Here is a 13472-nt window from a genome sequence, read left to right as displayed (position 1 = left end):
AAAAGTGAACGAAAGTCCTTAAACACTTCTTGGTTGGGGTTGCCCATAGTGTGGATTTGCAGATGCTAGCATATTTGAGAGAAATTGAGAATATGTAGCGCAGTTCAGAGTGTTAGATCATTAAATAAAATGGTATATTCTGCTCTCCAGGAGTTCAGCAGAAGCTCCATTACCAGTCCCTGGGCAGAAGCTTGAAGCGTGACCCTTCAGCGAAGACAGTCTTGGCCTGCTCTGGGAATGAGAACGTTAAAGTCCCTGAACAGCCAAAAGGAAACTGATCCTACTTCTTTCAAAGAAGCTAAGACTAACTTGATCAGTAACCAACAGAGCCACTCTTTTCTAGGCCGAAAGTAGTTTTGTAGCCACTGGCCAGCACCTTCTTCTAGCTCCACATTACAATGGTTTGCTTTGTGCTGTGCTTTTTCTAGGTCTCCCAAGTCCTTAAGGCTTTTTCTAGGTCTCCCAAGTCCTTAAGGTGAGGAGTTAGCATTTATTTCAATCCTATCTTGACACCTAGTAAACATTTTATTTTGTGTCACAGTCACAGCAGAGATTAGCAGCTTCAGGATAAATAAGGAAGAAAAACAGTTTTTAAAGTACGGAAAGGAGTGATAAAGTGCCTACAAGCACATCATACCATTCCTGCTCTCAGAGCTCCAGAATTAAGGGCTTTGTTGACGTCTTTGGGGTTCACGGACAGCTTGATACTATTATATCCTCCTATGGTCTTCTCTAATGTGCTTATGGCACATCTCACCAACATTCCTGGAGAGAAGAGAGCTGAGAGAGGAGCCAAATCCTGTAGGGTTTAAAAAAATAAAAATAAAACACACAAAGGGAAGCAAATCTAGACAGTAAAAGAAGAAATGCCAAACAGGTTATCAAATGCAAAACAGAAAAGCCCAATTTAAGGGGATCAGTATTGCAAACATAAAGAGCCCGGTCCAAACTTACTCAAAGGCACAGATTTCCCATACAGAAGCGGAAAAAGACCAGATCTGTTTATCTGTGTCCCCTCTATGTGGAAAGTTCATGCCTTGGGCCAAGTCTGAACTAGGCCCAAAATGAACCACCAAATAGGTGCATTTACATAACAGCTCGCCAATTCCACGTCACACAGCACCACAAGAGTATGTCTAAACTCTTACCTCCAGCACCTCCTCTTTGTCTGCTTGGTCATTAAGGAGCTTGGTATACGCGTCGGAAATATTTATTACTTGAACAAATCCCGTGAGTCCATTTGGCAGGCTGACGTTTACCTCAAAATCACTTACTTCCTTTACACAACCAAGCAGCAGCAGTCCTACACTCAGATCCTGAAATTCAAGCACAGCAGTCAGAAATGACAAGGGAACAGCAGCTGCACCAGAAAGGAGGTGAAGAGTGTCCAGGTTACACATCTGCTTTAGTCACAAAAGAAAAATCTATAATGTCTTTTTAAAGGGCACAGATGGCTTGAACTGGCAAGAGGAAAATAAAATCCTTGCAAAAACTGCAAGAAAATAATGCAGCTCAAAAGAAAAGTAAAACCCGTTTCACAGAACTACCAAGGTGAGTCATGAAATGTTAAACATTATTAATACCACATGAAAATATCAGTAATATTACAGTCTCTTTAAGCAAATTAATGTTAAGGGTGACACGGCAAAGGGTGACACCACTATGTTTGACGTTGAGGTGGCCATTTTTTCAGAGCAGGATGATCTACAGGTTCATGCATCAAGAGAGAAAGACAAAGTCACCTTGTATGGAGCAGTGGCACAGTTGTTTCAAGCTCCCAAGAAGAGGTGGACCAGGTCAACTGATGTGAAACAGTGCCAAGGTTTTGGTGCGATTTCACATATAAGCTGGGTCAGGGAAGAAAGGAAGCTGGTAGGTTGCCTAACCCGGGATGCAGGCCGATGTGGCTACACTTTCTGGCAAAGGAGACGTGATATCCCATAGGTGGTCAAGCTTGTTTGGCCAAAAATTTGGATATTTATAAATATATATATATATATATATATATATATATATATATATATATATATATATATATATATCTTTGGCTCTTGAGTAACCTAGAGACATTGTAGGGTCAATTTTCTAAGCATTTAGGTATCCGACTTTGGGAGATGGTGCTCGATTCAGAACCTTTGAAAAGTGACGAGGGCTGGAGCTCCTAAATTTAGGTGCCTAAAAAAGTGGGCGCCTACAGGAGTGGAGTTAGGGCAAAAAAAATTAGTTATTCCTAAATTTAGGAGCCTAAAACTTAGGCATCCAAGTGAAACCCTGAGAATGAGATGCCAGATAAGAACCTCAAGGTCCATGCAGTCTGCTCAGTTCCATTCCTGCTGTAAGGCCATAGATTCCCAATTCTGGAATGGCCAAATTGTCCTTTATTTATCGACACTGATCCAGCTGCGAGAGGGAAGACTGGACTTTAACAACTGCAGTCAGCAGAGATGTCTTGGGTGATCCAAAGGGAGAAAAGCAACCTTAGTCTGCTAAGTCATGAAAGAAGAAGTCACCTGACTGCTCGGTGGTCCCATTTAAAATAGATGTGACATTAGGGATTGCATGATAAATCCTAATTTACGAACCTTAAACCTGAGAATTTCAATGTTAGCATCAGCAGAGGCGAGAGATTTCTTGCTTTCTGTCTTCAGTTTTTCGGATTTCTCATGATCCTCCTTGCGTTTCCTTTTCTTCTTGCTTTCCCCATCGTCTTCATGATGTGCCTGAGGAAAGAGACAGTTCTGGGATACTCAGGAGTTGCAAGAGAATATAAGACTACAGAATTTTTTCCCTTATCTATGATACAGGAAGAACTCTTAATATGAATGAAAGAGTCCAAAAAAAAAAAAAAGGCCCCGAACCAAAGCAGTCTCTGCCTACACAGTAGACATCCCAAATAAGCTTATAATACTTTCACAAAATATTCATTTACAGACATACAGCAACCATAGGTCTGCAGGTGAACATTATTCACTGGCGCTGGTATTTAAAAAGAACACCAAAATAGCAGTTGATGCCGTTATTGTGTCCTGCAGCTATCTGCCACTAATATGAGCCTCAGCGGTGTCAAGTTTCAGAACTGCGTTAATAACAAAATGGCAGGAAATATTCAAACTGGAGCATTATCTCTCATTCTGAAAATAAAGATATGCGGGATGGCTCAGGGAATATTTGACTGCCCCTTCAGAGAGTGATTCTTGGGTGGCACTCTCAAAGCTTAGCAGATCAAGAGTTATGCTCTGTAACAATACTGCATAAAAACAGCTAAATTATCAATATGTCAATTTAACATCTAAAAATCAATTTCTATCATATCTTACTTATTGGCTGGCTTCCAAACCTTGAATAATGTATATGCTCCTTTGTTATAATTATTTTATTGTTTCACAGATGAAATTTTGTCCAAGAATTTAATGTACCTAATTATGGGTCAAATATTAACATTTTTGGCAAACGCTGTACTCTGTTCTAAATTCTGGGTGCTGTGGCCTTTAAAGTATACACAAGATAAGCTTAAAAAAAAAAAAAAAAAAAAAAAAAAGACTGAAATGTTAATATTAGAAAATATTTAAATTAGGACTACCATTTAAATATAAATGTCTCATTTGCATGTGTGCTGTGAAAGTAAAGTTTCCCGTGTACTTGGTAGCCCAGCCCCCCAGCATCCCCCACTGTGCAGTCGGCTGGACCACTTCCTATTTCCTAATTTATTTCTTTACAGACTACCGTGCTGAGGCCAAGTTTCTGCCTGGAATCCATCTATATGATCGTTCCATTTGTGTACTGGTTATTCTGCCATGCTCCATAATTCATGCCTGCGCTGCCTTATCGGGTCATTTATAGACTGATTATTTCCTTCGGGTCTGCACTCGCTATCTGACCGGACACTGCCCCTTAACAACCTTAATTACATTTCGTGTTTAATTTCAAAATTTGTCAACTCCCCTAAATATGGGTAAAAGCATGGAATATTGTGGAAAAGCACACAATTTTAGAAGGGAGGACGAATTCCTCTCAACCAATATGCACCATGTACATCACTAATTATACGAAGAAATGGTGTGGAAAAAGACCGTCAGATGTAGGAAATGAGAACCAGCACGAAGTAGAAAATAGACAAGAAATTGAACGCAGAAACCATGACGAAATTAAAAAAAAAAAAAAATTAAAAAAAAATGGAAAAATTACTTACCTGTTAAGTTTGTTTTCTTTAATGTAGACAGATGGACTCAGGACCAATGGGTTATGTGCTCCCCTGCTAGGAGATGGAGTCAGGTTACAAAGCTGACATCACCCTAGATACACCCCTGCAGCAACCTCAGCCGTTCATTATTCTCTTCAAAAAGCCATTGTGGACATACTATTGAAAAACTTGATTAAAACCAACTTGACTAAAAACAGATAACCGTAACTGTACTCAATCAAACAAATGCTGAATCCCAGCAAGATTATAGATGCCCTGATCTAGGGATTGGGCGACAGGTTACCCGTAATTTCTTGGAATCTATATTCATTTCATGGGCAATTCCTTGGCACTGTTCTTGGAATCAGCATCCTGCCCACTGCTGCCCATCTGTCTACACTAAGGAAAATGAAATTATCAGGTAATTTCTCTATTTCCTGGCGTGTAGCCAGATGGACTCAGGACCAATAGGATGTACAAAAGCTACTCCTGATTGGGGCGGGAGGCTGCCCGTGGTCCAGTTAACACCGCCCATGCAAAGGCTACGTCCTCTCGGGCCTGTATGTCCAGGCGATAGAACCTGGAGAAGGTGTGCAAGGAGGACCACAACACCACTCGGCTGATATCGAGGGGGTGATAGCAGTCTAGCTTCCACCCAGGAGTCTGCCTGAGCCCTAGTGGAATGAGCTTTAACCTGAAAGGGTAATGGCTTGCCTACCTCTTCATAGGCTCCCGTGATGACCTCCTTGATCCAGCGAGCTATGGTTGCCCGCGAAGCTGGTTCACCCTACCTCCTTCCGCCATGAAGAACAAACGAGAGGTCCGTCTTGCGGACCAGTTCTGAAACTTCAAAAACTACGCCAAAAGCCTACTGATGTTTAATTGGCAGAGGCGGCGGTTTTCTTCTGTGTCCTTTTGCCTATCTAGGGATGGCAATGAAATGGACTGATTCAAATAAAACTTCAAGACTACCTTGGGCAAGAATAAATCCTGATCACGTCACCACGTTTCAAAGACTCGCCACACTGACATAAGAGAGGGAGGTAGAAATCTTCCGGACCTGTAACAGGGTAGTAATTATGTCTTCTGAATACCCTTTCTTCCTTAACCTTCGCTTTTCAAAAGCCAAGCCGCTAGACAAAAGCGATCTGCCTGGTTGAAAAATATAGGGCCTTAACGAAGCAGATTGGGAAGATGACAGTCTCAGGGGCCCGTCCACCGCCAGATTGACTAGATCCGCGAACCATGGGCGTTGAGGCCACTCTGGAGCAACTAGAATTATGGTCCCTGGATGAATCTCTATCCGGCGTAGAACCTTGCCTACCAGACGCCAGGGTGGAAACACATACAGGAGAACAGATGTGGGCCATGGGAGGACTAATGCATAGACTCCCTCTGCTCTGTGATCTCTTCTGCGACTGTAGAACCAAGGAGCCTTGGCATTGTCTTTCGTCGCCATCAAGTCCATGTGTGGATATCCCCACCTTTGCACGAGGAGATCCATTGGCTGGTCCGACAATTCCAACTCCCCTGGATCTATTCGCTTGCGACTCAGAAAGTCCGCCTGAATGTTGTTGGACCTGGCGATGTGAGATGCCGCCAGTAGAGCTAGATGTTTTTCTGGCCAGATCATGAGCTGCTCCGCCTCTCAGCCATGGCCTGACTCTTGGTGCCGCTTTGACGGTTGATGTAGGCCACTGTCGTCGCATTGTCTGAGAGGATTCTGACCGCTGGATTGCGCAACAGTGGGAGGAAGTGCTGCAACGCCAACCAAACTGCCCTGGTTTCCAGACGATTGATCGACCAGCTGGCCTCCTCCTTGGACCAGCTGCCCTGGACTGAGCAGGATTGACAGACCACTCTCCAACCGGAGAAGCTGGCATCTGTGGTCACCACGATCCAATCTGGGACTTCGAGATCTATACCGTGAGTCAGGTTGTGAGGGCAAAGCCAACACCCAAGACTGGACTTGACTGAATCGGTGAGTGGCAACAGGAACTGGAACTCCTCCGACCTGGGGTCCTAACGGGAAAGTAACGCTCTTTGTAACGGTCTCATGAGCAAATGCACAGGGGACCAACTCCACAAAGTGGATGCCATGGAGCCGAGGACTTGTAAATAGTCCCAGGCTTTGGGGAGCGGCAGTAACAAGTGATGAACTTGCCCCATCAGTTTGGTTACTCGGTCCGGTGGAAGAAATACCTTTCCGAGCCTGGTATCGAACTGTGCTCCCAGGAAGTCCATCACCTGAGATGGAATGAGGTTGTTTTTGGCTTGATTGACAACCCATCCTAGCGACTCCAGAAGCTTGACCACTGTGCTGACTGCTTGTATGCAGAGGACTCTTGACTTTGCTCAGATGAACCACTCGTCCAAGTAGGGATGAATCAGAAGCCCTTGCTTTCACAAGGTTGCTGCTACAACCACCATAACCTTGGTGAATGTGCGAGGAGCCGTAGCCAGCCCAAATGGCAGTGCACAGAATTGGAAATGCATACCTAGAATCATGAATCATAGAAAACTGATGATCTTCGCGAATGGGTATATGCAAGTATGCTTCCATCAAATCCAGGGATGCCAGAAACTCACCCTTGCGAACCGCAGAGATCACAGAATGTAAGGTTTCCATGGCAATTTTCTGTTCAGGGTTTACCTTTTTTAGGTCCAGAATAGGCCAGAAGGATCCCCCTTTTTTTAGAGCTTGATGGACCCTTGGTCTGACCCAGTATGGCATGTTCTTATGCCCTGCGTGGGAGAGCCTGGAAGAAGACTCCCCGCAGGCGATACAGGAAGATGACCGCGGCATGAAAATCAGCAGGGGGGGGGGGGGGGGGGGGGGGGGGGGGTGTTGGATGGACCAAAAAACCCATACAGCAAAAAGGAGCGAGGCAGGTAGCCCAAAACAGCTCTGAAAGATGCCGAGGCAGCCCCCGAAGTGAATCGCAGCTGCTAGAGAGAAGTAGGAAGGTAAACCGGCAGGCTGCTTTTCTTTTTTTGCAAAATGCGATCGGGAGCACAAGGGAGGAGGGGGACTGGCCCACCGGTATCTCCTCCTGCATCTTACCTACGAGGAGCCCCGCGAGGTAACCAACCCCGGCTCCTGAACCTTCTACCTGGGGGAGAGGGGGGGGGGCTCCTTGCAACCTAACTACCCCTCGGGAGGATTTCCTGATCTTCCGATTGTTTTTTTTTTTTTTTTTTGGTATAGCGTGTCCACCCTAAATTCAGGGCAAGACTGCAGGGTTTGCACCGCCTCCATCTGCTGGAGACAGAGAAAGACTGAAGGGATGCAGTGGGCACGCCAGGTTAAGAGAGGGTGTCCTTTGAGTTTTTCTCTGTCTCCAATCTGCTGGAAGGGAGGCATAACCCATAGTCTGGACTGATCCGGTTACGTACAGGGAATCCCTCTTTCCTCAGGGCTGCTGCTATGGCCACCATAATTTTGGAAAATGTTCTGAGGACGGCTGCCAGGCCAAAGGGCAGTGCCCGGAACTGATAATGGCAGTCCGGTACCACAAAGCGTAGGAAATTGTTCTTGCCTGATTGAAATATGAAGGTAGGCTTCAGAAAGATCCAGGGAGGTTAAGAACTCTCCCAGTTGTACAGCCATTATTACAGAGTGCAGAGTTTCCATGTGTAAATGTATTACTCGTGTCGGCTGACACTCGAGGTCCCGGCTGAGACGAAAGAAACCCTCTTTCTTGGGTACGATGAAATAATGCCCCATTTTTTCCTGGGGTGCAGGTACTGGAATTATAGCCCTTGACCTGAAGAGCATTTATCAAGGTAGACTCCACTGCCTGCTTCTTATGCTGGGAGTAGCAAGGAGATCATGAACAGGTCCTGAGGAGTGCTGAAAAATTCCAAAACATACGTGTTGTATGACATCCAGTACCCATTTGTCAGACATGATCTCGACCCACCGCTGGTAGAAGCGAGATAGTTGACCCCCTATCTCCTCATTCCGCGAGTGGATTGGCAAAATTTCATTGGGGCGTTCAGGTTGAACCTGAACCCGAACCTGCCCCTCTCTTGGGCTGTAGATTTCAAAAGAACTGAGACCTCCCCGAGGACCGAAACCTCTGAAATGTTGAGTTTCTAGAGGGCCAAAAGCATTGGGAGCACTTAGATTGACCCCTCCATGGGCGAGGGGTGCTCTAACTGCTTTCTCTTATCTTCCGGTAACCAGGGCAATGAAGATTCACCCCATTTACTGGCCAGCTTTTCTAATTCGTTTCTGAAGAGGAGTGATCCCTTAACGGGCATCTTTGTGAGGTTTGCCTTAGAGGTCGCACTTGCTGACCAGTTTTGCAGCCATAGCCATCTTCCAGCCACTACCACCGAGGCCAATCCTCTGTTAGAGGTACGGACTAGGTCAGAGCCCGCGACAGCTAAGATGGCAGCGGTGGGCTCCATAGCTTCGCTGGAATATGCCCCCGAGTCATCCACCTCTCTAGAGAGAAGCAGGCACGAGCGACCTACCAGGGCGCAACAGGAATCAATCTGTAAAGTCGCTGCTGTTGTGTCAAAGGCTTGCTTAAGAATGGACTCCATCTGCCTATCATGTACATCCTTTAGGGCTGCTCCTCCCTCACTGGGATAGTTGTTCGCTTCGAAATGGCGCAAACCAGCGCATCCACTTTAGGGAAATGCAGGCGTTCTCTCACCACCGGATCCAGTGGGAATAAAGCTTCTATCGCTGATCCACCTTTAAAACTCGCTTCAGGGGCGTCCTATTTCAGGTCAATTAACTCCTGGATGGCTTCCACCACTGGAAAATAGCAAGACGCTTTTCGTAGAGATACCAGAATAGGATTCTTCTTTCGTTCCGTCATAGAGTCCACCTCAGGAACTCCCAGTGTCTTCAAGGTCTGGGAAACCAGGTTTGGCAATTCATCTCTATGGAAAAAAACGTAACATGGTACAATATGGTTCCAAACGCAGAGGGATTTCCCTATCTTCCAAGGAATCTGGGTCCCTTTCTTTTTCCATGCTGTCTGGGTCCCTACCAGGGATACCCTTGGTGAGGCGAGACATGTCTCGAGGCCTGCAGATATGGCTGGGGGAGGGAGGCCTTACCGGCTGGGGTTCCGTCCAGACAGTGGCAAATGAAGCAGACTGCGCCTGTATGAAGGCCCTGAAACTCTTCACCCAAGAGAAGGCAGCCGGGTCCATGCCTAGCTGGGGAAGGTGGGCTGCATTTCCCTCTCCCGTGGAAGACCCAGCCCTGGGATTACTCAGACCAGGGTCCTTCTGGTTAAGGTCGTGATCGACCCATCCTCTGACTGGGAGGAGATGGGCTTAGTAAAGTCTTGGGAGGCCAACTCTTCCTGGGCCTCCTCACAGTGCTGACATAAGTAAGAATGCAAATCAGACTGTTTAGCCCTAATATGACAAGCAGCACAGAGAGAATGGCGCTTATGTTTCTTTGCTGCTGCAGCCATTAGGGACAGTATCTGTGCATTCAGCCGGCTCACGCTTAAAAAAAATTTGTGCGCACAGATTTTAGACACCTACACAGGCTGCAACGAAGCGCACACACAGTCCGTGTGCCTGGCTTTATCTAAACTCTGCACCTAGAAAGTTGTGCATGGCGTTATGCGCATAGTGCATGCACAGAGCTGGCACGCACAGCGCATGCCAATGCTCTATGGTGGTCAATGGAACATGCACAAAATTGCGCGCCAAGATGGCACTGCCGTGGCCTACTACGCTATGTGCCTACCAAGCCTAAAGTGGGGCCTAGCCCACCAGGGGCCACGCAACCCGCTCGAAAGCCCACTTCCCTTTACCCCAATGGGATCAGGAATGATGTTGGTACGACGCACCGAGCAGGGCGACCAGAGGAAGTCTTACCAAAACCCCTCCAACGCCTCCGAATCCTCTTCTCTCTCTCTCCTTTTTTTTTTTTTTTATAAACTTACCTGGGCTCAGCACTTACCGACTGAGTACAGAGACGGTCTCCGGCTGCAGGGTGGGGGGCTTTGGCTGTCACCGCCATGCTCAACTTCCTGCACCCACTGCCTTTCAGCTGCTTCAGCAGCAAAGACCACGCCGGGAACCGGAAACCAGACCAAGGCACACCTCTGAGGGATCTCAGAAATCGCATCAGGAATTCTCAACTGGGGAAGGGACTTATCACCACAGGAGAGCAGGGCTCAATCTATCTCCAATTTAAAAGTAGAATTTCTTCTTCTAAAGGGTACAGCGATCCCCATAGGGAAGGCACATCCAAATCTGCTAGGAGACGGAGAGATACTGATGAGCTGAGGTCACTGCAGGGGTGTAATTAAGATGATGTCAGCTTTGAAACCCGACTCCATCTGCTAGCTGGGGAGCATATAACCCATTGGTCCTGAGTCCATCTGGCTACACAGTAGGAAAACAAAAAACGTATTCTTTGCTCAATTGTTATGTTGCAGAAGAGATGAAATGGAAAAGCATAGCGACAGCAGAAGACATGCTGAAAGTGGAGAAAACAGATTCAGTGAAGTCATGGGATGATGAAAGTGGTGTGCAGATTCTGTAAAAATTTCCAGTTCATTTGTTTACACAATTATTCAATTGGCTTTTTCCCCCAGTATCATTTTTGACAGGAATCTATGCTAGTTCTTGTGAGCAAATTCTCCAAGTTCATCAATTTCCCAGCACTACCTGCTCTATGATGGCAGACACCAATCCCATAAGATAAAATCATATCTCGGATAGTGTTAAGGAATAAAACGTTTGTAAACCATCAAAGTGGTGCAAGTTAGATCTATTGTGCCAGTGTGTGGTTTTAAGAGATATGGAAAAGACTTTATCTGCATCCTGGAAAGATATCCGCATTATTCTATGTATAAATATTAATTAAAAAAAAAACAAAAAAACCCACAATCATCAATCCCATATGCCAATAAAATCTCATTTGTGAACACATTCACAGCATAGTTGCTGAAAATCCCATGGAGCCGGTATAACCACCCGAGTATCTAGGCACATTACTCACATCGAACAGATTGTCCTTCTCTAGGGATCTCTTCGGCACTTTTCCCCCCTTAATTTTCTTCTCTGTGCCACCACGAGGAAAACTCTCTTCCAAGGATTCCATGTTCCGATCTCTGAGGGGGAGGGAAAAATAGAAAAAAAAAAAAGACTAAACTGGCTATTGTGACTGTGGTATGTGAATCTACAGATCAACCGAGCCCTTCGTCTTTGTGAGCAGGAGGGAAAAAGGCCGGGCTGGGGGGTTTACACAAAAATTACAGAAAATTCAACGATGCTTGCACTCAAAGGAGGACAACTATTAAAAACTCTTCAGAAGTCAGACAAGTTGGTTAGTAATGAATTCCAACAAAGATTACAAGCAGTAACTATTTATTAGTACAATGATTTTGCTACAAACCTGACTGAGAACCTGGGTGTGTCGACTGCTAATGCATTCACCTATCTGTATTTGTTAATGTGTTAATGTGTAACTTTCATATGGGATGCAGCAAACTGGGGAAAAACATTCAACAAGTCGAACTATCCAAGAATGCAAGCGGAAATGTGTGGAGATGTTTAACCCACCAAAACATGGGTTTTGTGGATTGTACAGGATTCTTTAGTTTATATTGTAAACAATTTTTGTGATATTGGGGCAGATTTTCAAAGGGTTATGCGCGTAACCCCCGAAAAGCTGCCCCTTCCAACCCCTGCGCGCGCTGAGCCTATGTTGCATAGGCTCGGCGGCGTGCATAAGTCCCGGGGCTTTCCTGGGGGGCATGTCGCGGCCGGTGCGCCATCGGGAGCGTGGCCGCAGCCTCCGGACCGGAAAATGTCGCGCTGGCAGCCAGCCAGCGCGCGCAAGTTACACCTTCCTCAGGCAGGCTTAACTTGTAAATTAAAGGTACGGGGGGGGGGATTAGTTAGGGCTGGGGGTGGGTTAGATAGGGGAAGGGAGGGAACGGAGGATGGCTGCGCGGCTCAGCGCGCGCAGACTGCCGATTTTGCACAGCCTTACACGCGCCGACCCTGTATTTTATAACATGCGTGCGGCAGCATTTGTTCGCGCCGGATTGTGCGAACAAATCTACTCCCAAGCGCACCTTTTAAAATCTACCCCATTGTATTTTATCCAGTGAACCACTTTGAGTCCCTTTTTGAGAATAGGACCTGATGCCCAAAATAAGAGACAGTGTCAGGATATGGGGGTGGTGCAGCACCATGATAGCTGCTTCTGAAGGCAGAGCTCAGTCAATGAAAAGTCACTGGCTATTGTCCCAGGCAAAGAAGAAGCTGACCAGGAGGAAAGAACAGAGGGGAAATGGGAGTACTTGGAAGCCAGGGAGGAAGAAAGAAAAGGTTGTGGAGGGAAGCAAAAGAGGTTGAGAGAGTAAAGCAAAAATAAAAATGTTAAAAAACTAAACAGACAAAACAAATGGACCAACAAAAAAAGAACAAAAGCTTTTTACTGGCTCCTATAAACTTTTAAGTTTTAAAAATGTTTCCACCCCCTTGCCCTAGAAGGGAGAAAAGAGGCCAATGAAGATCTGAGAAAGACATTCAAATATCTCAAAAATATAAATGCACAATAAATTGGCCTTATCTGTTATGTTTCGTTTCTATGCTATTTTGCAAACTTTTTCTTAATAATTCCACACTAAGAGCACTTTAAAAATTATGAGCAGAGGCCCAATTTATCCAAAACTGAAATACTAATGCAGCCTGTTATCGCATTCTTGTGTTATCTTGCTTTTACTTTTTATGCGCACTGTACAGTATTCATTGGGACACTCTCCCCCTGCCTCCATAGGGTCCCCAACCAACCTGAGCAGAAGCTAGGCTCAGGGATCCTATCAAACCAAATTGCGATACCTTTATATGATCGGACAAACTCAAGTATGTCTTCATCTTTAAATAATTTTTATATTATGTTAGTCCAATAAAAAGTATCACAATCTACGAAGAAACAAAGTTCTGCAGACTATGACAGGATAAGAAATCGCAGTTGCACTTCCTACCTCGACTTCTCTAAGGAGGCTTCTATTTCCAGTGAATCTGGGGGCTGCAGAATGAACGCTTCACCTCACCAGCAAACAGAGACGCAAGAACTATCGATCCGCTACAAACCACCAGTAACAGTTCTTCACTCAGGTGCCTGCAGACTCGACTCATGCATGCACACGTGCAACGCCATAATTTCTATCCCGGAAACACTCTGCTCCATAGCAGCCAACCAAAGAGCAAGCACCATTCCTTGCTCCGGAAGCTCTTTCCGCAGCCAATTCAGATCGGACGTTTCTGCGGCTCGCGACTGCCGACGGACCAA

General features: G+C 45.8%; 1 protein-coding gene across 1 annotated transcript in view; it reads right to left on the bottom strand.

Annotated features, from left to right (window-relative positions):
* The window catches only part of PDCD11 (programmed cell death 11), a 134714-nt gene extending 121334 nt beyond the window's left edge, over positions 1-13380 (bottom strand). The window contains exons 1-5 of the mRNA XM_029610292.1: positions 13165-13380; positions 11169-11280; positions 2583-2720; positions 1149-1316; positions 638-799 (exon numbers count right to left, since the gene is read on the bottom strand). Coding sequence (XP_029466152.1) covers positions 638-799; positions 1149-1316; positions 2583-2720; positions 11169-11270 — 570 coding nt within the window. The 5' untranslated portion in view covers positions 11271-11280; positions 13165-13380. The remainder of the gene's footprint in view (positions 1-637; positions 800-1148; positions 1317-2582; positions 2721-11168; positions 11281-13164) is intronic.
* Between the last annotated feature and the right edge of the window lie 92 nt (positions 13381-13472).

Source organism: Rhinatrema bivittatum, chromosome 7 (assembly GCF_901001135.1).
Source record: "Rhinatrema bivittatum chromosome 7, aRhiBiv1.1, whole genome shotgun sequence".
Lineage (NCBI taxonomy): Eukaryota > Metazoa > Chordata > Amphibia > Gymnophiona > Rhinatrematidae > Rhinatrema > Rhinatrema bivittatum.
Note: the sequence above shows the minus strand (reverse complement) of the source record. Positions and strands in the feature narration are given on the sequence as shown.